The sequence below is a fragment of the Perognathus longimembris genome, chromosome 13 (assembly GCF_023159225.1).
Source record: "Perognathus longimembris pacificus isolate PPM17 chromosome 13, ASM2315922v1, whole genome shotgun sequence".
Classification (NCBI taxonomy): domain Eukaryota; kingdom Metazoa; phylum Chordata; class Mammalia; order Rodentia; family Heteromyidae; genus Perognathus; species Perognathus longimembris.
The window spans coordinates 36,245,004-36,272,820 of record NC_063173.1 but is presented as its reverse complement, the minus strand read 5'-3'; the positions used below and the strand labels follow the sequence as shown (position 1 = coordinate 36,272,820).

Sequence of the window (27,817 nt, the reverse complement as noted above, 5' to 3'; positions counted from 1 at the left end):
CTAGAGGTATGGCTCAAGTGCCTACCTTACAAATATGAGGCTCTGAGTTCAATCTCCAGTAAAAAAAAAAAAAAAAAGAAGAAGAAGAAAAAAAACGGGAGTGAGTGCTGGAAAAGATGATACTGTATGTAAGGAAATATACTCATTACCAGACTTATGTAGTTGTAATCCCTCTGTACATCACCTTAATAGTAACAATAAAGTAATTTTTTAAAAAAGAAACAAAAGCAAAAAAAAACTCTACATAGCCTAGGCTGAGTTTGAACTCTTGATTTTCCTGCCTCAGCCTCCTAGGTGCTGAGATTTCAAGCATGTACCACCACCACAGGCTCTCATGAAGGCTTTTGAACCATTAAGATACATATTCTAGAGGCTGAGAATGTAGCTCTGTAGTAGAGTCACTCAAGGACCTGGGTTTGAGCCTTAGCACCAAGAACAGAACAAAACAAAATCCAACCAGCCAAAAAACTCATTACAAAAAAGTAGTTTTTCTCTTAAATGCAAAGATAGGGAATCAAAGTCTATCATGATCAAGCTGATCAAGTTCAGCTTCAAGATGCAAATGGGTCTGTGATGCGATTCAAGTGCTTCACAGTCTGTCATGAAGAGCTCAACAGACAAGTCCTTTGGTTCAGGGAGAACAAACCATTTTAAAACATGGGTGGGCTTATTAGTGAGATGGGAGCGACATAGACTTTTTAAATACCCTAAATCCTTTCTCTGGCACGGGATATGGTGGTGGAGGCGAGACACTGTGTTTTCTGGTCAATGCCACTGCCTGTTCATAAGAAGGCAATCCTGTGTCCTCTAAAGATGGTGATCGAGACAAGACAGCCTCTTCTGGTCTTCTGAAAATGATGGAGGGAGTGTGGCAGCTGCTTCTTGCATATATGGCTGAAGAACTAAACAGAGAGATCGTACTTTAGGTCTAAGAAAGATAGGGTTTGGGGGTTAAGATGCTGACATCACAAAATTCAACTGTCTTAATAGATGTTGAAACCAATTTATTAATATAACAATAGCTTTAAGTGTATTCTTTTTTGTCTTTTCTTTTTTGGTACTGGGATCAAAGCCACTGAGCTACATCCCAGCCTTATAACAACCATTTTATTTTACCCATGTACTCTGATAGAGTCTTTCTATAATGGAAAAGCTAAGAGCTTTGAAGCCAGACATGTCTATGGCTATGTGAACAAAGTCAAGTTCCCTGACTCAGTTTGCTCCTCCTTAGAGGGGGATAATAGTAGCTACCTCAATATAGTTGTTTAGTGTGAATGGAGGAAGATGATTTATGTAACATAAAACACCATTAGAGACTTCTAGCAGTGTCTGTTACACAATAGCAAAGACTCAAAATATGTGCACTGTCTTTTCTTGGGCTCCTGAATTAATTAAAACTTTTTCTAAGTATGATATGAGTTGAATTAATTCCAGGCTCTGCTGCAAGGTGGCACAACTCCAAGTCAAGAAAACTGATCTTATGGAGATAATTCCAACAACTGACAGCCACCTCTACAGTTCTCTCCTTAAGTCCTGCTACCGGGTCCACCTTTCACAAATAGAACTTACACCATGCCAATCTCCTGCTTCTGAAAAGTGTAGTGGCAGCCTGCTTTTTGAGGAATTATGTTCTAATTCTGGGGCCTCCTTTTCAAAACCTCCCATAATGGGGCCGTGTGTGTGTGTGTGTGTGTGTGTGTGTGTGTGTGTGTGTATTAGTACTGGTACTTGAACTCAGGGCTTGGGTGCTGTCCTAAGCTTAGCTTTTTTGCTCAAGTCTGGCATTCTACTACATGAGCCACAAATCTACTTCTGACTTTGTGCTGGTTAATTAGAGATAAAAATCTCACAGACATTTCTGGTTTTGTCTAGGCTTATCTTTGAACTGTGATCCTCAGATCTCAGCTCTTTAAGTACCTCCTAAGTAGGTAGGATTACAGGGAGAGCCACCTCCAGTCCAAGTTCCCCTTCTTTTATAGCTCTTTGCTCTTGCTGAAACAACTCTTTAATTAGCATATATTAGTTCATAAGGGGGAAGCTCCATTGTGACTTTTTTTTTTTTTTTTGGCCATTCCTGGGGCTTGTACTCAAGGCCTAAGCACTGTCCCTGGCGTCTTTTTGCTCAAGGCTAGCACTCTTCGACTTGAACCACAGTGCTACTCCTGGGCACTTTCTGTATATGTGGTGCTGGGGAATTGAACCCAGGGCTTCATATATATGAGGCAAGCACTCTTGCCACTAGGTCATATTCCCAGCCCCCATTGTGACATTTTTATACAGGTAAACAAAATATCCCAGTCAGCTTCATCCCCTCTATCATGCTCCATTTTCTTATCTTCCTTTTCTTCAAACAATTTCAACAGGTTTCATTGTTCTACTTTCACACATGCAAATAAGCTATTTTGACTGTATTCACCTTCCTTTACCCTCTTCTTTAGCCAGGCAGCTTTACATTTCTCAGCTGTACGCAGCATGAGCTCCAGGTCTTCTCTGGGCTTCCACTGTATTGCTGTAATCTGAGAATATATTTTTTCTCTTTCCACTAACCTACTAGGCCTACTTAAGTGCATACACACACACGTGTGTGTGAGTGATACATATGTCATGTATATATATATATATATATATATATGATATATACATATATTGCTTAATTTCAGCTTGGGATGAAGAACTCCTTGGGAGAGTGCTTGCCTAGCATGTTATCCAGGCCCTACCTAGCACTGGGGAGTTGTGTGAAGGACACTTAGCTCCTACTATTTCCACAAAAACTAGTCAGCCAATGTCAGTTGAAAATCAAATACAAGAGCATTGACATTATCCCATGTATTCTATCTGATCACAGTGGAATCAAGGTAGCCCTCAATAACAAAGGATACCATGGAAACTACACAAATACTTGGAGGCTAAACTCCTCACTGTTATCTAACACTTGGATCACAGAGCACATTAAGGACAAACTAACCAGTTCATAAGCTACAGTGACAATGAAAATACATCACAAAGAAACCTATGGGATACAGCAAAGGCAGTGCTGAGGGGCAAGATCATTGCCCTCAGCACACACATTAAAAGAATGGAATCAGAACAGGTAAATAACCTCATGATGCAGTAAAACTATTGACTAAGAAGAGAGAGATCACAAAGATTAAAGAAGAGATAAATCTGATTGAGAAAGGAAAGACCATTCAATAAATAAATAAAACTAAAAGCTGGTTCTTTGAGAAAATACAGACCCCTTGCAAGACTTACAAAAAAAAAAAGAGAAGAGACTCATATTCGTAAGATCAGGGACACTACCGAAAAAATTACAACAAATATACAGGATATTCAAACAATTATAAGGAACTATTTCCAGAACCTTTACTCACTAAAGAACGAAAATTTTACAGAAATGGATCAATTCTTAGAGAAGTATAAACTGCCCAAACTGAATCAAGAAAAAATAAATCAACTAAATAAACCAATAACCTACAGCAAGATACAGGATATAATCAAGAGCCTTCCAACAAAGAAAAGCCCAGGCCCGGACAGATTCACCAATGAATCCTATAAAACCTTCAGTGAGGAGCTAATACTAATACTCTTCAAACTCTTTCACAAAATAGAAACAGAGGGAGAAATCCCAAACTCATTCTATGAAGCTAATATCATACTTATCCCCAAACAAGGCAAAGACCCAACAATAAAAAATTACAGACCAATATCACTAATGAACACAGATGCAAAGCTCCTCAACAAAGTATTAGCTAACAGGATCCAGAAACTGATCAATACATCACAATCAAGTAGGCTTCATCCCACAGATGCAAGGATGGTTCAACATCCACAAATCAATAAATGTAATTCACCACATCAACAGAGCTAAGACCAAGAACCACATCATCATCTCAGCCGATGCCCAAAAAGCCTTTGACAGGGGCTGGGAATATGGCCTAGTGGCAAGAGTGCTTGCCTCCTACACATGAAGCTCTCGGTTCGATTCCCCAGCACCACATATATGGAAAACGGCCAGAAGTGGCACTGTGGCTCAAGTGGCAGAGTGCTGGCCTTGAGCGGGAAGAAGCCAGGGATGGTGCTCAGGCCCTGAGTCCAAGGCCCAGGACTGGCCAAAAAAAAAAAAGAAAAAAAAAAGCCTTTGACAAAATACAACACCCATACATGGTAAAAGCCCTGGAGCGAACAGAAATAGAGGGAACACTCTTTAAAACAATAAAAGCCATATACAACAGACCAACTGCTAATATCATATTAAATGGGAAGAAACTAAAACCATTTCCCCTAAACTCAGGAACAAGACAAGGATGCCCACTCTCTATTCAACATAGTCCTGGAATCTCTAGCCATAGCAATAAGGCAAGAGAAGGACATCAAAGGGATCCACATTGGTAAAGAAGAAATCAAACTATCCCTATTTGCAGATGACATGATCTTATATCTGAAGGACCCAAAAAACTCAGTCCCCAAACTCCTAGAACTAATAAACCATTTTGGCAAAGTAGCAGGATACAAAATCAACCCACAAAAATCTGCAGCTTTTCTGTACACCAGCAATGTACAAGCAGAAAAGGAAATCATGGAACTAATACCATTTGCAATAGCTAAAAAAAGAATAAATTACCTAGGGATTAACCTAACCAAGGACATGATGGACCTATTTAATGAGAACTATAAAAATCTAAAAAGGGAACTCAAAGAAGACACCAGGAGATGGGAAGACCTCCCATACTCATGGGTAGGCAGAATCAATATAGTGAAAATGGCCATATTGCCCAAAATGTTATACAAATTCAATGCAATCCCCATCAAGATCCCAGCTACATTCTTCACTGAAATAGAGAAAACAACCCATAAATTCATATGGAACATCAAAAGACCTAGAATAGCCAAAGCAATTCTAGGCAAAAGAAGCAGCACAGGAGGAATCATAATACCAGACTTCAAGCTCCATTATAGAGCCATCATAACAAAAACAGCCTGGTACTGGCATAAAAACAGACCAAAAGACCAATGGAATAGGATAGAAGACCCAGAAATAAAGCTGCATTCTTACAGTCAGCTGATATTTGACAAAGGAGCTAAAGACATAGAATGGAAAAAAACATAGCCTCTTCAACTACTAGTGCTGGGAAAACTGTGCAGCCATATGTAAAAAAACTCAAAGTGGACCCTAGGCTATCACCATGCCCCAAGATCAACTCAAAATGGATTAAAGACCTCAAAATCAGACCAGAAACCTTGAAACTACTGAAGGACAGAGTAGGAGAGACACTAGAACTTATAGGCGCAGGTAGGAACTTCCTGAACAGAGTCCCAGGGGCATAACAGATAGGGGAGAGACTCAACAAATGGGACTACTACAGAATAAAAAGTTTCTGCATGGCTAAAGACATAGCTACTAAACTACAAAGACAGCCAACCATATAGGAAAGAATCTTCAGCAGCACAACAACAGACAAAGGCCTAATATCCGTCATCTATGGAGAACTCAAAAACTAACCCTCTCCAAATCCAGTAAACCAATTATGAAATGGGCAAAGGAGCTAAAGAGAGACTTCACAAGAGAAGAGATAAAAATGGCAAAGAAACATATGAGGAAATATTCAACATCCCTGGCAATAAAGCAAATGCAAATAAAACAACCCTGAGATACCACCTCACCCCAGTTAGAATGGCCTATACTCTGAACCCAGGCAACAACAAATGCTGGAGGGAATGCGGGGAATGAGGAACCCTTCTCCACTGTTGGTGGGAGTGCAAGTTAGTACAACCACTTGGGAGAACAGTATGGAGGTTGCTCAAAAAGCTCAGCATAGACATACCCTATGACCCAGCCATACCACTTCTAGTCATCTATCCTGAACAACAGGTTTCAGGATATCATAAAGACATCTGCACATCCATGTTTAACACTGCACAATTCACAATAGCCAAAATATGGAAACAACCCAGATGCCCCACCACAGATGAATGGATCCAGAAAATGTGGTACCTATACACAATGGAATACTACATAGCAATTAGAAATGATAAAATATTGGTATTCACAGGGAAATGGTCAGAACTTGAACAAATAATGTTGAGCAAGACAAGCCTAGAACACAGAGAACAAAGGAGCATGGTCTCCTTCATATATGACTGTTGCGGGGGCCTGGGGGGGGGGAACAATAGAGACCAGGTCTGCAAAACAACAAACTTCTTTTCAAATGGTATTTCCACATGTTTGGGTCTGTGACTTTATGCATCTAAAACCAAACAACTACTAAACATAAAAAGGTCTAGAGTAGACCTATCAGTGGATCACAATAGCTGAACAGCTATTTACACATGAGTATATAAGATGAGGATAAGCAAAAACAACTCCAAGAGAAGGACACAGGAGGATTCTATTGTTGATGTTACCTTTAAAGTTTTAGGTGAATTTCCCTTGGCGTACCCTATGTGATTACTGTATATGATTTTGGTACACCAGATATTGTATATATGCCTACCCGATCTAGGGAAGGGAAAGAAAAATGAGGGTATAAGATATCACAAGAAAACAGTACAAGAAATGTATCCAACGCCCAACGTATGATACTGTAACCTCTCTGTACGTCAGTTTGAAAATAAAAATTTGAGAAAAAAAAAAAAAAAAAAAAAGATATCACAAGAGATGTACTCACTGCCTTATTATGTAACTGTACCCCCTTTGCACAACACCTTGTCAATAAAATTTAATTAAAAAAAAAAAGAAAATCAACATGGGTCTGGTGTTTTCAAATCTCGTCTTGCTTTTCCTTCTCACCTGTAAGTTATAAACTAAAGCATTAACAAATGGAACTTTTTAGACCCTAAAGTTGGCAGACTATAAATTACGCATGTGTAAACTAACCTCCTGTAGTTATGGCTAATGAGATGCTTAAATTTCTTTTTTTTTTGGCCAGTCCTGGGCCTTGGACTCAGGGCCTGAGCACTGTCCCTGGCTTCTTCCCGCTCAAGGCTTGCACTCTGCCACTTGAGCCACAGTGCCACTTCTGGCCGTTTTCTGTATATGTGGTGCTGGGGAATCGAACCCAGGGCCTCGTGTATCTGAGGCAGGCACTCTTGCCACTAGGCCATATCCCCAGCCCTTAAATTTCTTTTTTGAATAATTACTTATTTATTGTCAAAGTGATGTACAGAGGGTTACAGTTTCATACATAAGGCAGTGGGTACATTTCTTGTACAGTTTGTTACCTCCTCCAGGATGCTTAAATTTCATAGTTAATATTGACTGTTTTGACTTTGAGGCTAGGCTGGGCTACATAGCAGTGGCTCAGCCTCTTAACACAAAGGCAAATAAAACAAAAGGAGAAAAAAGACACAGGGAGTTCCAGAATGATATGATAATGCCATATCCTCTGGGCCTGTTATTGTAAACTTTAAAGCCCTAAATAATTTTTTTGTTTTAAAAATAAGATTAATAATATTCAACCAATGTTTACCATATTCTTCCCAGGAACCAACCGTTTACAGACCCTGTAAACTTTTCTAAGCTAAATCAGCCAATTTGCCCCTGAAAATACCTTTTTCCCATGGAAGTAATCATCAGATCTGAATTTAAAGGAAGGAGAGAAAAAAATGCAGAGTGAAAAGAGAAGCAAAAAGGTCTGTGCAAAGTAGGAACTGGATAATCAGCCCTTCAATAGCTGTGAGGTGACTGAGAGGGTATTAGTTTACTTAGAGGGCTCAACACAATTCTTCTTCTGTCAGGAAGTTGGGAGTGTATTCATGGTAGGTTAGTTCCTTGCCACACATATTAGCTTAAGTGTTTACTTACAGGGAACAGGAAAGACAAGATCTTCATTTGAACAAATAAATCTTTCCATGTGGACTTTCAAAATTGAATAACAGAAGCAGCATAATAATTACATTGGTCATTAAATATCTATGTAGTGTTTTCTTGAACAGCGTGCATCGTATGTGACTGAAATCAGAAAGTATGTACTAATGAATATCTTAAATTAGCAATATTATATGAGGCCTATTTTCCTCTGCCAAATCTAAGAACCAAAACATGAAAAGATATTGTTTCCCATCTCTTGGCATGTTTAAACTGAGGCAAACTTCTGACAATGATCTTAGTTTTTTCTGAGTTATCCCACCTCTCCTCCCACTTTCATACTTGCAAAACAGAGAACAAGCAACTGTGCTAGAAGAATTTGTGGAGATAATGGATGATGCAAAGAACTTCAGTAACTATTTGAAAGTTAATCTCAACTAAGAGCATATCCAGTAAGTCTATCTTGAAATAGTCTTCTAAAATTCAAAAGAGTTGCTGTGAGGATCCAGTTGAGATACTGGCTGTCAAAATGCCGGTAAACTATCAGTTACACTGGGCTAATATTAGGTATAACTAATCTTTGCTTTAAAATGAAAGCCATAGGGGCTGGGAATGTGGCTTAGAGGTAGAGTGCTACCCTAGCATGCATAAAACTCTGTGTTCAATTCCTCAGTACCACATACACAGAAAAAGCCAACTGGCGCTGTGACTCAAGTGGTAGCGTGTTAGCCTTGAGCACAGAGAGGCTCAGGGACAGTGTCCAGGTAGAGTTCAAGCCCCAGGACTGGTAAAAAAAAAAAAGAAAGAAAGAAAGAAAGAAGGAAACAAAGAAAGAAAGAAAGAGAGAGAGAAAGAAGGAAAGAAAGAAAGAAAGAAAGAAAGAAAGAAAGAAAGAAAAGAGAAGAAAAGAGAAGAAAGAGAAAAAGAAAAAGAAAAAAGAAAGCCATACAGGGTATCCAATTTTACAATAACAAACACCAAGAACATACCACAATTATGGCACACTTGACTTATTGTGTCTTCTTGTGCCTTTCCTCTCCTTTTCTGACAGAGGACCTGGCTATGTTGCCCTGGCTGGCTTTAAACTTTTGAACCCAAGCCATTCTCCCACCCTAGCCTCCTGAGTAGCTAAGACTACAGATGAGTTCGTGTACCTAGCTTTTCTGTGTCTACACAGTAGGAAGCATCCTACTTCTCCTATGCAAGAAAGAAGCTAAGAACGTTTCAGGAAAAAAGGTAAGGAGAGATAGTAATGTAGAAAGTTAGACAAATGAAGAAAACTGGAGGAGAGGGAAGAAAATGAAACATGAGGACATTGAATAATGTCTATGTTATATCACAGACCCAGAATGAATAGAATCTAGGGTCTTGAGCAACACCAGACAACTGTTCTCCCACTTATACTCTCAATGGAGTGAAGTTATTAAAATAAAGGCATACATGAGCTTTTGTCAGAAAACCATTGTGAATGGGAGGAAAAAAGGATAAGTATAATAGTTGAAGCCTGTAATCCTTGCTACTTGGGGAGGCTGAGTAGGACGATTGCAATTCAAGGCCAGCCTGGTTGTAATAGTTCCAAAGATTCCATCTCAACCAATGGCTGGGCACGGTGGTATGTGCCTGTCATCTCGGCAATGGGGAAAGTACATGGCTGGGTACAGTAGCACAAGTCTGTCATCACCAGTGACCAGGGGAAACACAAATAGGAGAAGGACAGTCCAGATAAGCCAGGGCATGAAGCTAGACCCTTCCGAGACAAAAGTAAGCTGGAAACTTCAATAACGTGGTAGAGAGCTTCATAAGCAAGCAATCCATCCCTTGAGCCACAGTGTCACTTCAAGCTTTTTCTGTGTATATGGTACTGAGGAATTGAACCCAGGACTTCATGCATGCTAGGCAAGCACTCTGCCTCTAAGCCACATTCCCACTCTCTGGAGAACAAATTATGCTGTCCTTTCCCTGCTCTCTAGCTGGAAGCTTCTCTTCTTTCTGCACACTTACTGTGGGGCAACCCGGAATATAGTTCCCTTCTGTCCTTTTACACTCAAAGAACTCACCTGCTCTCACAGCTTCAACCTTTGTCCTTCAACAGGGGAATTCAAATTCACATTTGTTGCTTTACGCTCTTACTGTGTGTGTGCCTGTATGTGCCTGTCCTGAGTCTGCACACTGTCCCTGAGTCTTTTTTTGCTCAAGACTAGCACTCTACCACTTGAGCCACAGCCCCACTTCCAGCTTTTTGGTGGTTAATTGGAGATAACCGTCTCATAGACTTTCCTGCCTAAGGTGACTTTGAACCATGATCCTCAGATCTCAGCCTCCTGAAAAGCTAGGATTATAGGCATAAGTCAACAGTGCCCAACTGCTGATTTACTTTTTATTCCAGTTATTTATTTTTGCTTATACATATATGTATGTTATATACATGTTTTAAAATCTTAAGTATGTAGATTTTTAAATGAACAATTCAGTAGTATTAATTATAATGTATGTGCTATAAAAGTTATGCAACTATTTTTAAAGAAACATAAACACTGTATGGGAATATTTAACCTGCCTTATGTAAGTTTGGAGAATGATCTCAATTTGCAAATTAATAGCTATCATTTCATTGAGTACTTGCTTATTATCCTTCCTTCCCTCTTTTTTTCTTTCTTTCTTTTGCTGATTCCTTATGCTTTTGTTCTACTTTCTTGTTTGAGCCACACCTCCAGCCCATCATTTTTCTGATTAGTTGGAGATATATGGTCATAAACTTTTCTGCCCAAGCTGGCTGGTATTGAACCAGTATCTTCTATACTGGAGCTTAGAGCCTTCTGAGTAGCTGGGATTACAGGTGTGAGACATCAACACCTGGCAGCACAGTACTTTTTTGTTTTTTCTGTCAGTCGAGGGGCTTGAACCCAGGGCCTCGCACTGTCCTTGAGCTCTTTTGCTCACAGCTAGCACTCCACCACTTGGATCACAGCTCCACTTCTGATTTTTTGAGTGGTTGATTGGAGGTAAGAGTGTCCTAGATTTTCCTGCCTGAGCTGGCTTCAAAATGTGATCCTCAGATCTCAGCTTCCTGAGTAGCTAGGATTATTGGCATGAACCACCATGCACAATAGCACAATACTTTTTAATCATTAAGTATGTTTAAAAATGTTATTGCAGGCCAGCTGGGACAGGAAAGTCCTGAGACTCTTATCTACAATTAACCACCAAAAAGCTGGAAGTAGAGCTGTGAATCAAGTGGTTGAGCTTTCTTGCTCAAGGACAGTGTTCTACCACTTAAGCCACAATTCTACTTTCAGCTTTCTGGTGGTAGATAAGAGTTGAAGGGACTTTCCTGCCCAGGCTGGTTTCAAACAAGATCTCAGCCTCCTGAGTAGGATGGCTTACAGATGTGAGCTACAGGTGCCCAGCAATTTGGTTTCTTATTGTTCTGCATTATATTGCATTTAGACTTGAATAGTTGTACAACTGTCTTTTAAAATGGTTCAAGGCCAGCTCAGGCAAAAAGTTAGTGAAACACCATTTCAATCACTCAGATGGCCATGGTGCTATGCTCATGTGTGATTCCAGTTACTGGGAGACTACAGACAGGAGAATCTTGGTCTGAGGCAAGCTCTGGCCCAATAGCCTAGTTAGTAACAATGGGAAAAAATGGGCTTAAGACTATATGGAAAATCTCTATACTACTTTTTCCACTTACCTGATCATCAGAGATTCCAGTCTATTTCTTTTTTTTTTGCTAGTCCTGGACCTTGGACTCAGGGCCTGAGAACCATTTCTGGCTTCTTTTTGCTCCGCCACTTGAGCCACAGTGCCACTTGTGGCCCTTTTCTAGTTATGTAGTGCTGGGGAATCGAACCCAGAGCTTCATGTATACAAGGGAAGCGCTCTTGCCACTAGGCCATATTCCCAGCCCCAGTCTATTTCTTTTCTAAACAATAGGCAGCCATTTGTTTTATCCATCTCAAAATAACAATATAGAAAGTATAACAATGAACTGAATATTTTTTACTTACCATAAATCTGGTTGCCTATTACATTTGGTGATACAAAGATAGTAACCAAGTAATCCAAAAATAACCAAAAATACTCCAGCAGCAATTAGTCCAGTCAGAAGACCCATAACATCAATTTTCTCTCTGTTAACATCTTAAAAGAAATAGTTAAAATAAATGTTTTATAGATAAAACACAACAATGAAAATGAATCATCTACCATTTCAATAAATTTGACATACTACTAAGTATATAATTATTGATAATATCTTTTTTATTTTTTATAACAGCACTAAGGATTGAACTCAGAGCTTGGGCACTATCCCTTACCTTTTCGCTCAAGGCTGATGTACTACCACTTGAACCACAGCTTTACTTCTGACTTTCTGATGGTTAATTAGAGATAAATTTCTCATGGGCTTCCCTTCCTGGGATAGCTTTGAACCATAATCCTCAGATCTCAGCCTCCTGAGTAGCTAGGACTATAGGCGTATGCCAGCAGTATCAGGCTGATAATGACTTTAAAAAATTCTGTGGTACAGCTAGCTGTACATGGTAGCTCATGCCTGCAATCCCAGTTATTCAGGAAGCAGAAGTAAGAGGGTTGATATCTGAGTCCAGTCTTGGAAAAATTGCAAGACCCTATTTGAAAAACTTAAACAACAAGGGGTAGGGAAATGGCCCAATTGGTACAGCACTTGCCTTGCAAGAGGAAGGCCCTCAATTCAATGTACCATGTAAAAAAAAAAGTACCATAAAAAGAGACTGTGCAAGGGATCTGCCTGAAAAAAAAAAAGTAAATGATACTTATAAGAGCCTTAATCATTTATTAAGTGGATAATATCCAACAGTAAGTTTATCCTTTGCTCAACTAAACACATTTTGATATTAAGTACTCAGATCAATTTATTGAACAATTTGGTGTAGCTACACAATTTAGTTTCCTTCAGTGAGGGTGGTCTTATATAAAAAAAAAAAAGAATGAAAGAATAAATAACTAAGGGGCTGGGAATGTGGCTTAGTGGTCGAGTGCTTGCCTAGCAGACATGAAGGGATTCCTCAGTACCACATAAACACAAAAAGCCAGAAGTGGGGCTGTGGCTCAAGTGGTAGAGTGCTAGCCTTGAGCGAAAGAAGCTCAGAGACAATGCCCAGGCCCTGAGCTCAAGCCCCAGGACTGGCAAACAAAGAAACAACTAAATGAAGCATCTAGATGGATAAAGTGTCAGGATGGACAGGTTTGTATACCAGGTAGAAAATGACACCTAGATAGGAGTAAATGCTAAATTCTCTAGATCAGCTGGGTAACTAGAGTTCAATTTTACTGGTTATTTCAATTTTAAATGTTCTCACCCCAAAGAGATGATGATTTTTTAGGTGAAAGACTTGTTAATTACCCTGACTTGGTCATTGCACGTGTATAAATACATATTTTAAATAGTCATGCTATATCCCATAAATTTATATAATTTTGTAATCAATTAAAAGTAGACTGGATGCCAGTGGCTTACACCTGTTGTCCTAGCTACTCAGGAGGCTGAGATCTAAGAATCATGGTTCAATGCTAACCTAGGTGGGAAAGTCTCTGAGACTCTTTTTTTTTTTTGCCAGTCCTGGGGCTTGGACTCAGGGCCTGAGCACTCCCTGGCTTCTTTTTGCTCAAGGCTAGCACTCTGCCACTTGAGCCACAGTGCCACTTCTGGCCATTTTCTGTATATGTGGTTCTGGGGAATTGAACCCAGGGCTTCATGTATATGAGGCAAGCACTCTTGCCACTAGGCCATATTCCCAGCCCTGTCTCTGAGACTCTTATATCCATGTAACCAACAAAAAGCCAGAAGTAGAGGTATGCCTCAGGTTAGATTTCCAGCCTGAGTGAAAAAGCTAAGGGATAGCACCAAGGCCCTGAGTTTAAACCCCAGTACCAGCATAAAAAGAAAAAAAATTGGTTTGGTTTTTTTTTGTTGTTGTTTTGTTGTCAGTTGTAGGGCTTGAACACTAGGCCTGAGCGCTTTCCCTGAGCTCTTTAGCTTAGGGCTAGTGCTACCACTTGTGCAATTTCTGGTTTTCTGATAGTTAATTGGAGATAACAGTCTCATGGACTTTCTTGCCCAGACTGGCTTTGGCTTTGAACCACCATCCTCAGGTCTCAGCCTCTAGAGTAGCTAGGATTGCAGGCATGAACTACAAGGGCTTGGCCAAGAAAAAGAAGTTTAAAAAAATCAGAGATGAGCTACAAAGAGAAGACAAAGGGTTTTCTTCTCTTTACTAGTTGTTTAATTCCAGGGCTGGGTGCAGTGGCTCTTCCCTGTAATGCTAGATACCTGAAAGGCAGAGGGCTGGAGGATAGAGGTTCAACGCCAACCAGTGCAAAAAGTTAGCATAATTCATCAAAGCTGGGTGTTGTGGCAGTAACTACTCAAATCAGCAATGTGGAAAGTGTAAACAGAGAGACCAACGTTCAAGTCTGTCTAGGCATAGTTATGAGACTTTATTCAAAACTTAATGAAAGCAAAGAAATAGGGTCATTACTCATTTGGTAGAGTGCCTACCTAGCAAGCCTAAATTCATTAAGTTCAAACCCCAGTACTGCCAAAAGACAGAAAATAAAAGTAATTCTAGCCAACATCTCTCTCTCTTTCTTTCTCCCTTCCTTTCTTTCTCCTTCCTTCCTTGTTTTTCTCCTTTCCTCCCACCTCCTTTTCTTCCCCATCCTCTTCTCTTTCTCTCTTTTTTCTCTCCCTCCTTCCTTTATTTTCTCTTCTCTTCTTTTCTTTCATGCTGAAGTTTGACCCTAGGGTCTTCACTCTATCACTGACCTACAGCTACAGCCCTATCTAACCATTTCAATTTACCTAGCATAAGAATTCCATTCATTTGTAATGATAAAAAAAATAGAAAAAGTTAAATGAGTTCACACGTTGAAACAAAGAGTTCTACATATTCTTACAAGTCTTGACTCATAACTGAGATGTTTAAAACAGCTTTATCTCAAATATCTCACTTCCCTAATATCTCACCAAACTTGATTTTCAGTGTATAAATAGATGAAGGTAGCCTCCTGTGTCTCAGATATCCCAATATATAGTAGAGAAATCGTCCATGGATTTAGAAGGTATGTATGTTGAACAATAGCCAAACTCAAACAACAAAACTAAAATGCATTACAATAGATTGAGAGTGAGGAAAGTATTCAAGTTTTTCAGGTCTTGCCTTACCTGATTTTGTGGTTGGTCCTTTAATTGAATATTCCTGCCAAAATTTCATCTAAGAGAAAGATAGAATTTCCAAGTTTATGCAATTTATAATCATTTCATTTGCTCCTATTGCCCTAAATGAGGAGTGGTAAGCTCTTGGCATGCATCTGATGTGGGATACCAGTTCATTCAAGCTGAAGGGTATGACTCACCCTAATTAAAACACTACTACTCATCCTGGGCTCTGCAGTCTGCTTAATTGGTTAAGGGAATACTTAATTCTCACCTCTCTGAAGTGAGGGAACTATTCCATTTAAAAGTTAGTGAACAGCCAGATACTGGTGGTTCATGCCGTAATCCTAGTTACTCAGGTGGCTGAGATCTGAGGATTGCAGTTTGAAGCCAGCATAGGCAGAAAAGTCCTAGGGAGACTCTTATCTCCAATTAACCACTCAAAAACCAGAAGTGGAGCTGTGACTCAAAGTGGTAGAGCAGTAGCCTTGGGCAAAAGAGCTCAGGGACAACACCCAGGCCCTGAGTTCAAGCCCCACAACCAACAACAAAAAAAATTAAAAAAAAAAAGTGAATATACCAAAGGTAGAAGTTGGGACTATGGACCCATTATGATGTTTGAAAAGGAGTCTGAATTTTTTCTATGTTAGGGTAGCCCTCAGTTTGCTAAGATATTTTACTGAAAGCTACTTACTGCTATTCCTGAGACAATACAAGTTCTAAGTCATTTAAAAGAAGTTAGGTTTTAAATAGTGATGATAAAAATAGAAAATGGGTTTATGTCCAATATAGCTTATATCTATAGTTCTAGCCCCTCAGGAGGTTGAGATCAGGAGAAACACATTTTGAAATTCCCATTCCAATCAACATCTGGGTGAGGTGGCTCATATATGTTATCTCAGCTGAGATCAGAGGATCATAGGTCGAAGCCAGCAAGGGCAGGAAAATTCATACAATGAACTACCAAAAAGCTCAAAGTAAAACTATGGTTCAAGTGGTAGAGCACTAGCTTTGAGCAAAAGAAGCTCAGTGACAGCACACAAGCTCTGAGTTCAAGCCCTAGGATGGACACATGGATACACATACACACATACATACACACACACACACACACACACACACACACACACTCCCAATTGCATAACCTTAATGTATATACTTTGCTTTTCCACTTTGTTAAATGTAGCAAAAGCTTCCAGCAAATGGTAGGCTGGGAACAAATGTGGGAGAATAAAGAATGAGGTTCTATTACCACAGGCATTTGAACCATCATGGAAAGTTCTTACTGAGAAAAAAAGTAAAACAGGAGGTTTGACAAAGAAGAAAAGGAACTCCAGTTATTTAATCTACAGAATAATTTGTATCACTTAACATTCCTCAGGAATATGCTATTTTTTTTATCAAGATTAACAGATTGGATTTAAGTATATATTTTAAGGGAGAATTTCTAAAACAAAGCATCCTTAAATAACACAGAAAGACCAGCATAAGCTCTTGAATGAAGATGTACTAGCAAAACACTTAGCACATAGTAGATTGTCAATTAAAGACTTGAAATATGAGTATGGGTCATCAAAGGAAAGGCAAGATCATTGATGGGAGAAATTGCTCTGAGTTTTAAATGCTTGAAGCTTGAGTCAGAGGACTAATTTAAACAATATCTTGTTTTCTGGGTAGGGAAGCTAGAGATTAAACCCAGGTGCTTGTTTGGCAAGTGCTACCTCAGATAATAATATCTCCAGATTTAATTCATTCTCTGAGGCTGTTTTTGAACCAACATTTAACACACAAAATCACTGTATAGCCCATAATTTTCAAATTACTTAAAAACTCAGCTAATTAAATATAAAGATAAGGCTGGAAAGGTAATTCGCATCTTAAGGAACTAGAAAGAGACAACAGATTTACAACCTTGATTTTGTTTAAGGTTGAAAATCTAAGACTGACTCTTCAGCTTTGATTTGCCATGCTGGTTACAGGAGTTTTTGCCAAGTGTTCTCACAGGACTTTCAGAATCAAGGTGTTGCTGGCCAAGAAACAAAAGCAAAATTGTCCCAGTTCTTCAGTGGATTTGGATGAAAACTGGTAACAAAATAAGGTAAAACTCAAAGAGAAGACACTGGAAGAGAATCTGTAATCTGGGTCTGTAAGGAATTGCACCAGATACCCACATATTTATGCTCTATCATGAACCAGTCAAGCTGCAATGACAATACTGCCTGGGCTGACAACTGGGCATTTTTTTTTTGCCATTCCTGGGGCTTGCACTCAGGGCCTGACTACAGTCCCTGGCTTCTTCTTCTTCTTCTTCTTTTTTTGCTCAAGGCTAGCACTCTACCACTTGAGCCACAGCATCACTTCTGGCTTTTTCTATATATGTGGTGCTGAGGAATCAAACCCAGGGCTTCATGTACACGAGGCGAGTACTTTACCACTAAGCCATATTCCCAGCCCCAACTGGGCATTTTTAAACCAATTTTTCTTTGGTTCCTTTAAGCATGGGTGCAGTAATAAATATGTGAAACCTTACATTTGGAAAGAAAAAACCAGTCCAAGACAAAACCAGTCCATGTTGGCTCACATCTGTAATCCTAGTTACTGAGGAGGCTGAGATCTTAGGATCATGGTTTCAAAGGAAATCAGGAAAGTCCGTAAGACTTCTATTTCCAATTAGGCTCCAAAAAGCTGGACGTGGGGCTGGGAATATGGCCTAGTGGCAAGAGCGCTTGCCTTGTATACATGAAGCCCTGGGTTCGATTCCCTAGCACTACATATACAGAAAATGGCCAGGGCTGGGGATATGCCTAGTGGCAAAAGTGCTTGCCTCATATACATGAGGCCCTGGGTTCAATTCCCCAGCACCACATACAGAAAATGGCCAGAAGTGGCGCTGTGGCTCAAGTGGCAGAGTGCTAGCCTTGAGCAAAAAGAAGCCAGGGACAGTGCTCAGGCCCTGAGTCCAAGCCCCAGGACTGGCAAAAAAAACAAAACAAAACAACAACAAAAAAAAAAAACACAGAAAATGGCCAGAAGTGGTGCTGTGGCTCAAGTGGCAGCGTGCTAGCCTTGAGCAAAAAGAAGCCAGGGACAGTGCTCAGGCCCTGAGTCCAAGGCCCAGGACTGGCAAAAAAAAAAAAAAGCTGGACGTGGAGCTGTGGCTCAAATAGGAGAATACTAGCCTTGAATACAAAAGCTCAAGGACGGAGCCTAGGATCTGAGTTCAAGTCCCAGGAGACAGACAGACAGACACACACACACACACACACACACACACACACACACACACACACGAAAAGAGAAGAGAAGAGAAAAGAAAATCTAAGATTGGAAGATTGGAAGTGCTATTTTCTTAAATACAATTCAGTTTTCAGTCAATTAACATAATCAGTTATATTACCGTTTTATCTTCATCCACGAAAATCTCTCTGGCTTCCTCATAATTGCAGAGCTCCTCATAGCATTCTCTTTCTAGGTCACCTGGGGTAAAGAGCTCCAGATCAAATCTGTTGTATAGGAGGCGGCGATGAATGAAAAAATTTGCTTCATCTTTTGACTTAAAGACTAATAAAGAAATAAAAATGGATTTTAAACATTGATTATAAAAATAAGGCAGAAACCTCTTAGAATTGCAGAAAAAGTAAATTGTTGTCTTCATGTGTCTAAATTTCACTAAATGTTCTTTTGTGTATGTGCTTGTCCCAATACTAGGGCTTGAATTCAGTTAAGGGCCTGAATGCTATCCCTGTTTTGTGTTGTTTTTTTTCCATTGCAGGATGGTGCTCTACTACTTGGGCCGTAGCTCTACTTTCATCTTTTTAGTGGCTTACTGGAGATAAGAATGCAATGGACTTTTCTGCCTAAGCTAGGTTTGAACCATGATCCACATATTTCAGCCACTGGAGCCTGGCCCAAATATTCTTTTTTTTTTTTTTTATTTTTTTATTGTCAAACTGATGTACAGAGAGGTTACAGTTTCATACGTTAGGCATTGGATACATTTCTTGTACTGTTTGTTATCTCCTGGCCCAAATATTCTTGGTGTCTTTGAAATCTGACCAAAAAGCTGGAGGTGGAGCTGTGGCTTCAGTGATAGAGCATCAGTTAAAAAAAAAAATTACATCAGTAAAATTTTTTTTTCTAGGGCTGGGGATATGGCCTAGTGGTAGAGTACTCACCTAGCATACATGAAACCCTGGGTTCAATTTCTCAGCAGAAAGCCAGAAGTAGCACTGTGGCTCAAGTGGTAGAGTGCTAGCCTTAAGCAAAAAGAAGCCAAGGGACAGTGCTCAGGCCCTGAGTTCAAGGCAAAAATTTTTTTTCTAACAAATATGAAATGAAAGTATTGGCATATGTCCAGAAAAATATGAGTTGTTTATGTCTAAATGTAATAGTATAAATGAAAACTATTTGAATATTATTTATCTCTCCATACGATGTTTTTCTAATATGTAACAGTGTCTTGGCTTCAGACTGAAATCCTCAGATCTCAGCCCCCTGAATAACTAGAATTATAGGTGTGAACCACCAGTATGAGTGGTTCTGGCTTTTTCTGTTTATGTGGTACTGAGGAATTGAACCCAGGGCTTTCGTGCATGGTAGGCAAGCACCCTACCACTTAGCCACATTCCCAGCCCCTAAGAGACTCTCCAATGAACTACCAGAAAAACCAGAAGTGGTACTGAGGCTCGAAGTGGTAGAGAGCTAGCCTTGAACAAAAGCTCAGGGACAGCATCCAGGCCCTGAGCTCAAATCTCACAACTGACAAAAGGAGCAGGAAAAAGGGGGTTGGGAATATGGCCTAGTGGCAAGAGTGCTTGCCTCGTATACATGAAGCCTTGGGTTCGATTCCTCAGCACCACATATAGAAAAAAACCAGAAGTGGCGCTGTGGCTCAAGTGGCAGAGTGCTAGCCTTGAGCAAAAAGAAGCCAGGATAGTGCTCAGGTCTTGAGTTCAAAGCCCAGGAATGGCAAAAAAAAAAAAAAAAAAGGGGGGGGGGGTGGAAACAGAAAAGAATAAAATTAAGAACTTTCTCTACTCTAAGTCCCACTTCAGAATAAAAACCAAAACCCTTATTACTAGCCTCCAGGCCTGATTAGATCTGGTCCTTAATCCTTACCTCTGACCTCACCTCCTATCCCTTACCCTCAAGCATTCTGTTGTGTACTCTGAGCTCTCATCTATCACTTTGAATCTCTCTGTTGCACTTTCTTTTTCCTTTGAATAGAACTTCATTCTTTCAGTTGGCCCCCATATTTCCTTTAGAATTCAGTTCAATGTAACATTGAACACTTTTTCCTATACAGCCAGCTTGGATACTTTTTCTCCATGGTGCCTGCTGTTTTCCATAGCACTTAGCACCACCTGGTGTTCTATATGCTTCATTTACTCATCTGTCACCCCTGTTCTTGGTAGAAGAAATTCTCCACCAAAGCAGAAATGTTGGGACCTGGCACACACAAAAAATTACTTAAAATTACTGCGTGGAGTAGGGCTCTGGTGGCTCATGCCTATAATCCTAGCTACTCAGGAGGCTGAGATCTGAGCACTGTGGTTCAACACTAGCTCAAGCAAAGAAGTCTGTAAGACTCTTTTTTTTTTTTTTTTTTTTTTTTTGCCAGTCCTGGGCCTTGAACTTAGGGCCTGAGCACTGTCCCTGGCTTCTTCCTGCTCAAGGCTAGCACTCTGCCACTTGAGCCACAGCGCCCCTTCTGGCCGTTTTCCATATATGTGGTGCTGGGGAATCGAACCAAGAGCTTCATGTGTAGGAGGCAAGCACTCTTGCCACTAGGCCATATTCACAGCCCAAGACTCTTAACTCCAATTAACCAACAAAAAAGCTGGAAGTGGCAATATGGTACAAGTGGTAGAATATCAGTCTTGAGAAAAAAAAAAAGCAAATGAAGGCACGAGGCCTTGAGTTCAAGCACACATGTGCACACACACACACACACACACACACACACACACACACACACACACACTGATTTTACTGTAGGAGAAAACTCAACTTTCCAACTACTGGAAGATGCTCTTGGACCTACATTGTACCAGTGGAAGCATTCATAGGTATGATGTGGTAGAACTCACCTTGGCATTGGGTCACCAGCTAATTGACCTAGTCATGAATCTGCCTCTGTCTTGCTACTTCTCAGATCTGCCTAGATTGTCACCTTTTATTGGCTAGGGGCTGGGAATATGGCCTAGTGGTAGAGTGCTTGCCTCGTATATATGAAGCCCTGGGTTTGATTCCTTAGCACCACATATATAGGAAAAGCCAGAAGTGGCGCTGTGGCTCAAGTGGTAGAGTGCTAGCCTTGAGCAAAAAGAAGCCAGTGATCAGGCCCTGAGTTCAAGCCCCAGGACTGGCAAAAAAGAAAAAAAAAAGAAGCAGTGTTATGTTTCTCTGTTAGTCTTCTAGTAGATTATGTGACATCCACCCTACAACTCAATAATAACTACTTTAAATCTGAAGGAAAAATAAAAAAGGGAAAGCCATAAACATTTCTATTTTTTTTGAAATTATAATTATGTCAATATATCACAATATCTTGATTGATGCTGCATTAAAGAGGCCTTCTGGAGACACGTCTCTGCTTGGTACTTCCTTGAGTGTGAAAGTATTGATTCTGTCAGTGACTAACCTTAGACTTAACTTTTGTGCCAGATTAACTTTTCTTCTGCCTCACCTATGATCTAAGGAGAAATACTCTCCTCCATCATTTAGAGTTTAAATATCCCTCGATTTTTTTCTAATTTGAAAGAAAGAAACTTCCCTGCTTCTGAAGTATCCTTGGGGTTCTGTGAGGGCTGTTATTTTCCTTCCACTGCTGAAGAGTGCATTCATGTTTGCATTTGCTTTCTTACATTCTGTTTCCTCCTCTCCTTTTCTTTCTTTATATTTATATCTTTTTGTTGGATATGGGTCTTGAACTCAGCCTGAGTGTTGTTCCTGGGCTCTTTTGCTCAAGGCTAGCTAGCACTTTACCACTATAAGCTCACTACTTACTTACTACTAGTAGGAGCAGTAAGCCACCAGCACACAGTGTAAGGTTCAGCAAAAGGAGATCAAATCACTGACCCACATGAGATGGAGGCATGCAGATCAAGAAGAAAAAAAGAAGGAAGAAAGGAAGAGAAGAGCCTTAGTGCTGAGGTTCAGGCCTGTAATTCTAGCTACTCAGGAGGCTGAGATTGGAGGATTGCCGTTCAAAGCCAGCCTGGGAAGGAAAATCCCTGAGACTCTTATTTCCAATTAACCACCAGAAAACTGAAAATAGGGCTGTCGGTCAAGTGGTAGAGCACTAGCCTTGAGCTGAAGAGCTCAGGAACAGTGTCCAGGCCCAGAGTTCAAGTCCCACGATCAACAACAACAACATCAACAACAACAAAAGAAGGGAAGGGAAGAGTGGGGGAACTTGTGGTTGAGTGGGATTATGTAGGGAAAGGGTGGGAGGTGTGACCATGATGCATGCAGAAGTGATCTCAGAGACTGGGAAGCCTCTCACCTTCCAAAGGCATGACTGGGGCGGTTCAGGAAGTAACCTCAAAGTCTGGGGTCCTTCACTGACTCACAGTCAGGTGATTGTCAGGTGAATACTGGTTTCAGGCAGGTGATTTCTGGTACAGCTATGTGCTGTCTTTGAAGAGGAAGGGAGGAGGGGCTATTCTCCTGGGAAGACCTAACACCCAGCACCTCTGCTTTTCTGGTTGTCAACTGTCATAACAGGCTGTGCATTCATTCCACATGACAAGCCTACCAACCCATTCTCTTCCTCTTTTCTATATCCATATTTTCTAAGTAAGTTCCTCTTAGGTCATTCCAACTTTAATGCTTTATCAGAATTTGGCTGAAGTCCCCTTCCTTTCCATTTACAGTAGTAGTACACCCCTACCCAAAATGTCATCTTTCACAGTTTCTATCTGAGGTCCATTATGGTCTGAAAACATTAAACAGAAATTTCCATAAATTCAAAAATTTTAAGTTGGATGTGATTTTGTACATCATGATAAAATCTTCCTTTTACTAGGATTTGAATGATCTCTTTTTGGCTGGGAATATGGCCTAGTGGCAAGAGTGCTTGTCTCATATACAAGAAGCCCTGGGTTCGATTCCCCAGCACCACATATGTAGAAAACGGCCAGAAGAGGTGCTGTGGCTTAAGTGGCAGAGTGCTAGCCTTGAGCAAAAATAAGCCAGGGACAGTGCTCAAGCCCTTAGTCCAAGCTCCAGGACTGGCCAAAAAAAAAAAAAAAGTGCTTGTCTCGAATTATCTCTGTTTTTACATTTTAATTTTATTGTCAAGATGAAGTACAGAGGGGTTACAGTTACATAGGTAATAAGTAGTGAGTATATTTCATGTCAAACATGTTACGTCCTCCCTCCTTTTTCTCCCACCTTCTCCCCTCCCCAATTCCCTACCCCACAATTATCTCTTTATCTAGAGTATCCACATCCTATACATTAACTGCCTGTTAGTCACTCAGCCCCCTTGGTTATCATATCAGTGGTTTTTGGTTTTGGTGTTGAACTGGGGGTGGGAGGATGGCACTGTCCTTGGGCTTTTAGCTCCAGGCTCCCACTCTATCGTTCCAGCTACAGCAACACTACTGGCTTTAAAAAATGTTATTATAGGGGCTGGGGATATGGCCTAGTGGCAAGAGTGCCTGCCTCATATACATGAGGCCCTGGGTTCGATTCCCCAGCACCACATATACAGAAAATGGCCAGAAGTGGCGCTGTGGCTCAAGTGGCAGAGTGCTAGCCTTGAGCAAAAGGAAGCCAGGGACAGTGCTCAGGCCCTGAGTCCAAGCCCAGGACTGGCCAAAAAAAAAAAAAATGTTATTATAAAGGTGATGTACATGGGGCTGGGAATATGGCCTAGTGGCAAGAGTGCTTGCCTCATATACATGAAGCCCTAGGTTCAATTCCTCAGCACCACATATATAGAAAAGGCCAGAAGTAGAGCTGTGGCTCACGTTGGCCAAGTGCTAGTCTTGAGCAAAAAGAAGCCAGGGACAGTGCTCAGGCCCTGAGTTCAAGCCACAGGACTAAATAAATAAATACAGGTGATACAGAGGGTTACAGTTACATACATCAGGTAAGGCATTTTTCTTTCTCTCGGTCTCTTTCTTTCTTTTTGTGGGTCATGGGTTTAGAACTCAGGGTCTGGGCGCTGTCCCTGAACCTTTCAGTCAAGGCTAGTAGTGCTCTACCACTTGGAGTCACAGTGCCACTTCTAGTTTTCTGGTGGTGAATTGGAGATAAGAATCTCACAGAATGTCCTGCCCATGCTGGCTTTGAACTGTGATCCTTAACTCTCAGATTCCAGAGTAGCTGGCATTACAGGGATAAGCCATCAGAATCTAGCCTAGGAGTACTTTCTTTTTGGAGAATGTCATCCCTTCCCTTGCTCTCTCCACTCCTGGCTTTCTGATGGTTAATTGGAAGTAAGAGTATCACAGACTTTCCTATACAGACTGACTTTAAAGGATGATCCTCAGATCTCAGATCCTAGGTAGCTAGGATTCACTAGTAGCTAGGAGTCACTAGTGCCTGGCTGTGTGTGTGTGTGTGTGTGTGTGTGTGTGTGTGTGTGTGTGTATTTGCCAGTCCTGGGGGTTGGACTCAGGGCCTGAGCACTGTCCCTGGCTTCTTTTCGCTCAAGGCTAGCACTCTGCCACTTGAGGCACAGTGACACTTCTGGAACCCAGGGCTTCATGTATATGAGGCAAGCACTCTTGCCACTAGGCCATATTTCCAGAACCCCCCTCCAGGATATTTTTATGTAAAACTTTCACTTTTATATAATTTTCATAGAACTAGGGATTAAACTCAGATTTAAGGGTAGATACTCTATCACTGAGCCACAATCCCATCCCCTTTCATAGTTTATGATGTCCTTCACAGAAACCTTTATGCCTGTGTCATATGAATGAATAAATGAATGAATGAATATTACACATATTCTGGGTAGCAGCATCTGCTCCTACTGAGTATGAGCCATCAATATAACTAAATTTACCTACATGATATGACTTGGGGTATACCATAATCATTGTATACCAAGAATAACCCCCTTCATTCCAAATGTTTCCTGATTCTCATCAGGTAGCCTACCTAGAATTCTATCATCTGCTTCCTTTAGGCTAAGGTATCGCTTCACACACACACACACACACACACACACACACACACACACATACACACACAGAGCTGTAGTAATTATTAATAAGTTTGTAAGTATGTCAGGAGTATTAATGTAACAGAGTCTTCTCCAATGAAAATAGGATCTAGTGTGGTGCTGGTTGCTCACACTTATAATCCTAGCTACTCAAGAGGCTGAGATCTGAGGATCAAAGTTAAAAGCAAGCACACACATAGGAGAGTCTGAGGAACTCTTATCTCCAATTAACCACCCAAAAACCAAATATGGATCTGTGGCTCAAAGTGGCAGAGCACTAGCCTTGAGCAAAAAAGCTCAAGTTCAGCACCCAGGCCCCGAGTTCAAGCCCCAGGACCAGACAGCAAGAAAAAAAAAAGAAAGAAAGAAAATGGCATCTGATGAGAAAGGTTAAGGACAGTATGTGTTAAGTATTTTTTTTTCCCCAATCCTGGGGCTTGAACTCAGCGCCTGGGCTCTGTCCCTGAGCCTCTTTGTGTTCAAGGCTAGTACTCTACAATGTTAGCCACAGTACCATTTCTGGCTTTTTCTGAGTAGCTTATTGGAGATAAGGGTCTCCCTGACTTTCCTGCTGGGCTTGGCTTTGAACTGCGATCCTCAAACCTCAGCCTCCTGAGTAGCTAGCTAGGATTATAGGTGTGAGCCACCAGCACCTGATATTAAGTAAATTTAAAGTGGAGGCTCGGGCTGGGAATATGGCCTAGTGGCAAGAGTGTTTGTCTCGTATACATGAAGCCCTGGGTTCGATTCCCCAGCACCACATATATAGAAAACAGCCAGAAGTGGCACTGTGGCTCAAGTGGCAGAGTGCTAGCCTTGAGCAAAAAGAAGCCAGGGACAGTGCTCAGGCCCTGAGTTCATGGCCCAGGACTGGCCAAAAATAAATAAATAAATAAATAAATAAATAAATAAATAAATAAATAAAGTGGAGGCTCAAGAAGGTAATCACAATGACTAGACAATGAGTAGGTGGTCTGGCCATTTTTTTCTTCTGGTCTTGCTTTAGCATTTGTTCATTACCAAAAACCTAAAAGCCACAGTGTTCTAGTAAGCAAATCCCAAACCCCATCTCTCAGCCATCTGCCTTTATCTAGACAATTAGATATCTGACAGTCAAAAGGACTCTAAAAATCTACCTCTCACCTTCATGTTACAGAAGAAGGTACTAAAATTTCTAAGGGACTAAGGACCTTACCTTGCCCGATGTCTCAGAAATTCAAATGAAAGGATATAGCTCCTCATTTGCTTAGCATGAGATCCCTAGCAATGCAAAAAACAAGCCCAGACAAGATTCTGGACTCTATCCATCTTTGCATGAAGTAATTGTGCTCATTACAATGCTACATTAGCTTTATCCAGGAAAAACGATCACTTACTGATTCTTTTTTTTTTTTTTTTAATTTTTTTTTTTTTTTTTTTTTTTTTTGGCCAGTCCTGGGCCTTGGACTCAGGGCCTGAGTACTGTCCCTGGCTTCTTCCCGCTCAAGGCTAGCACTCTGCCACTTGAGCCACAGCGCCGCTTCTGGCCATTTTCTGTATATGTGGTGCTGGGGAATCGAACCTAGGGCCTCGTGTATCCGAGGCAGGCACTCTTGCCACTAGGCTATATCCCCAGCCCCTACTGATTCTTTTTAGAAGCCCAATTAGACTTTCCATTCTGTGAACCACAAGCCAGATCTTAAATATATATATGTATCAAAGAAAAACTCAGGGAAACAAATTTGTATACATTGTAGCTAAAGAACTTACAACAATCACAACATTATCAAGTAAGCCACAAAGTACACCAAAGGATATTTTACTGCTTCTCATTCACCCATTACAGGTATCAGTCGAGAAACTGTGTTCTGTAATTGCAAAAAGCACACTTTCTCGATTGCTATCTCTAACAGGTGGCTCAAATTTCCAGAAAGGTTTTCTGTGAAACTGCAGTCATGCTTATTTACCTTCCTCTCCAGCATGCCTGGGATCCTTCAGAGTTCTTGCGCAATGAGGAAACGCGAAGGTAGCTAGTGGCAGTTGGCTGAGTAGAATCAGAAGTGAAAACATAGTCTGACGATTGTCAGGGAAACTAAAAACAAAAGAAGCACATCAAAAAAAAAGACCCTATCTCAAACCGAGTCACAAATCTGTGTACTCCCCACGATTGCGGGTGCACCCGGCCAGTGGCCCCTGACAGCGCCTGGAGACGAATACTGGAAACAAATTCTAAGGACTCTACCAGGACACTTGTCCCCTGGTGTTTTGCGTGGGAATCTGACCTGGTCCGCGGAAGCCGAGCACCCGTGTCCCCACTCCGAGGAATCCCCTTCCCCACCCAGGCGCCGTGGCTGAGCCCCCTCCCGCCCCCGCCCTCCCCCCCAACCCCGCACCTGAGCTCTCCCGCACATGTTCCAGCTCCCGGGCCGGAGCCCCGCGGTTGGGTTGTCCCTGAAGCCTCCAGGCCCTTTTGTCTCCTGTGCCCCCTTCAAATCTCGGCGACACTCTGGCTCCCACGCTCCACAGCGCCGGGCACTGCGCGAAGACAAGTGGGGGCGCCGAGGGTCCGCCGAGGGGGCGCGCAGGGATCTGGCACTGCGGGGCAGATCTCCAGTCAGCGTCTCGGGCGCCCGTCCAGAGATGAGTGGGA

At 41.2% G+C, this 27,817-nt stretch overlaps 1 protein-coding gene across 1 annotated transcript; it reads right to left on the bottom strand.

Moving 5' to 3' along the window:
* Positions 1–223: 223 nt before the first annotated feature.
* On the bottom strand, positions 224–27,817 carry Prrg4 (proline rich and Gla domain 4). Its single transcript, XM_048361196.1, has 6 exons — positions 27,561–27,817; positions 27,135–27,259; positions 18,403–18,566; positions 15,015–15,063; positions 11,818–11,950; positions 224–902 (listed from the first exon to the last, which is right to left on the bottom strand). Exons 2-6 carry the CDS (start codon positions 27,235–27,237, stop codon positions 671–673), a joined length of 681 nt encoding a protein of 226 aa, XP_048217153.1. The 5' UTR covers positions 27,238–27,259; positions 27,561–27,817; the 3' UTR covers positions 224–670.

Excerpts from the sequence above, each read along its gene's own strand:
- Prrg4 (XM_048361196.1), bottom strand. The coding sequence starts at position 27,237 with ATGTTTTCACTTCTGATTCTACTCAGCCAACTGCCACTAGCTACCTTC. Across the intron at positions 18,567-27,134 it reads CAGGCATGCTGGAGAGGAAG|TCTTTAAGTCAAAAGATGAA; the intron begins GTAAATAAGCAT and ends TTTCTTTATTAG. Across the intron at positions 11,951-15,014 it reads AGGACCAACCACAAAATCAG|ATGTTAACAGAGAGAAAATT; the intron begins GTAAGGCAAGAC and ends ATTTCTTTTAAG.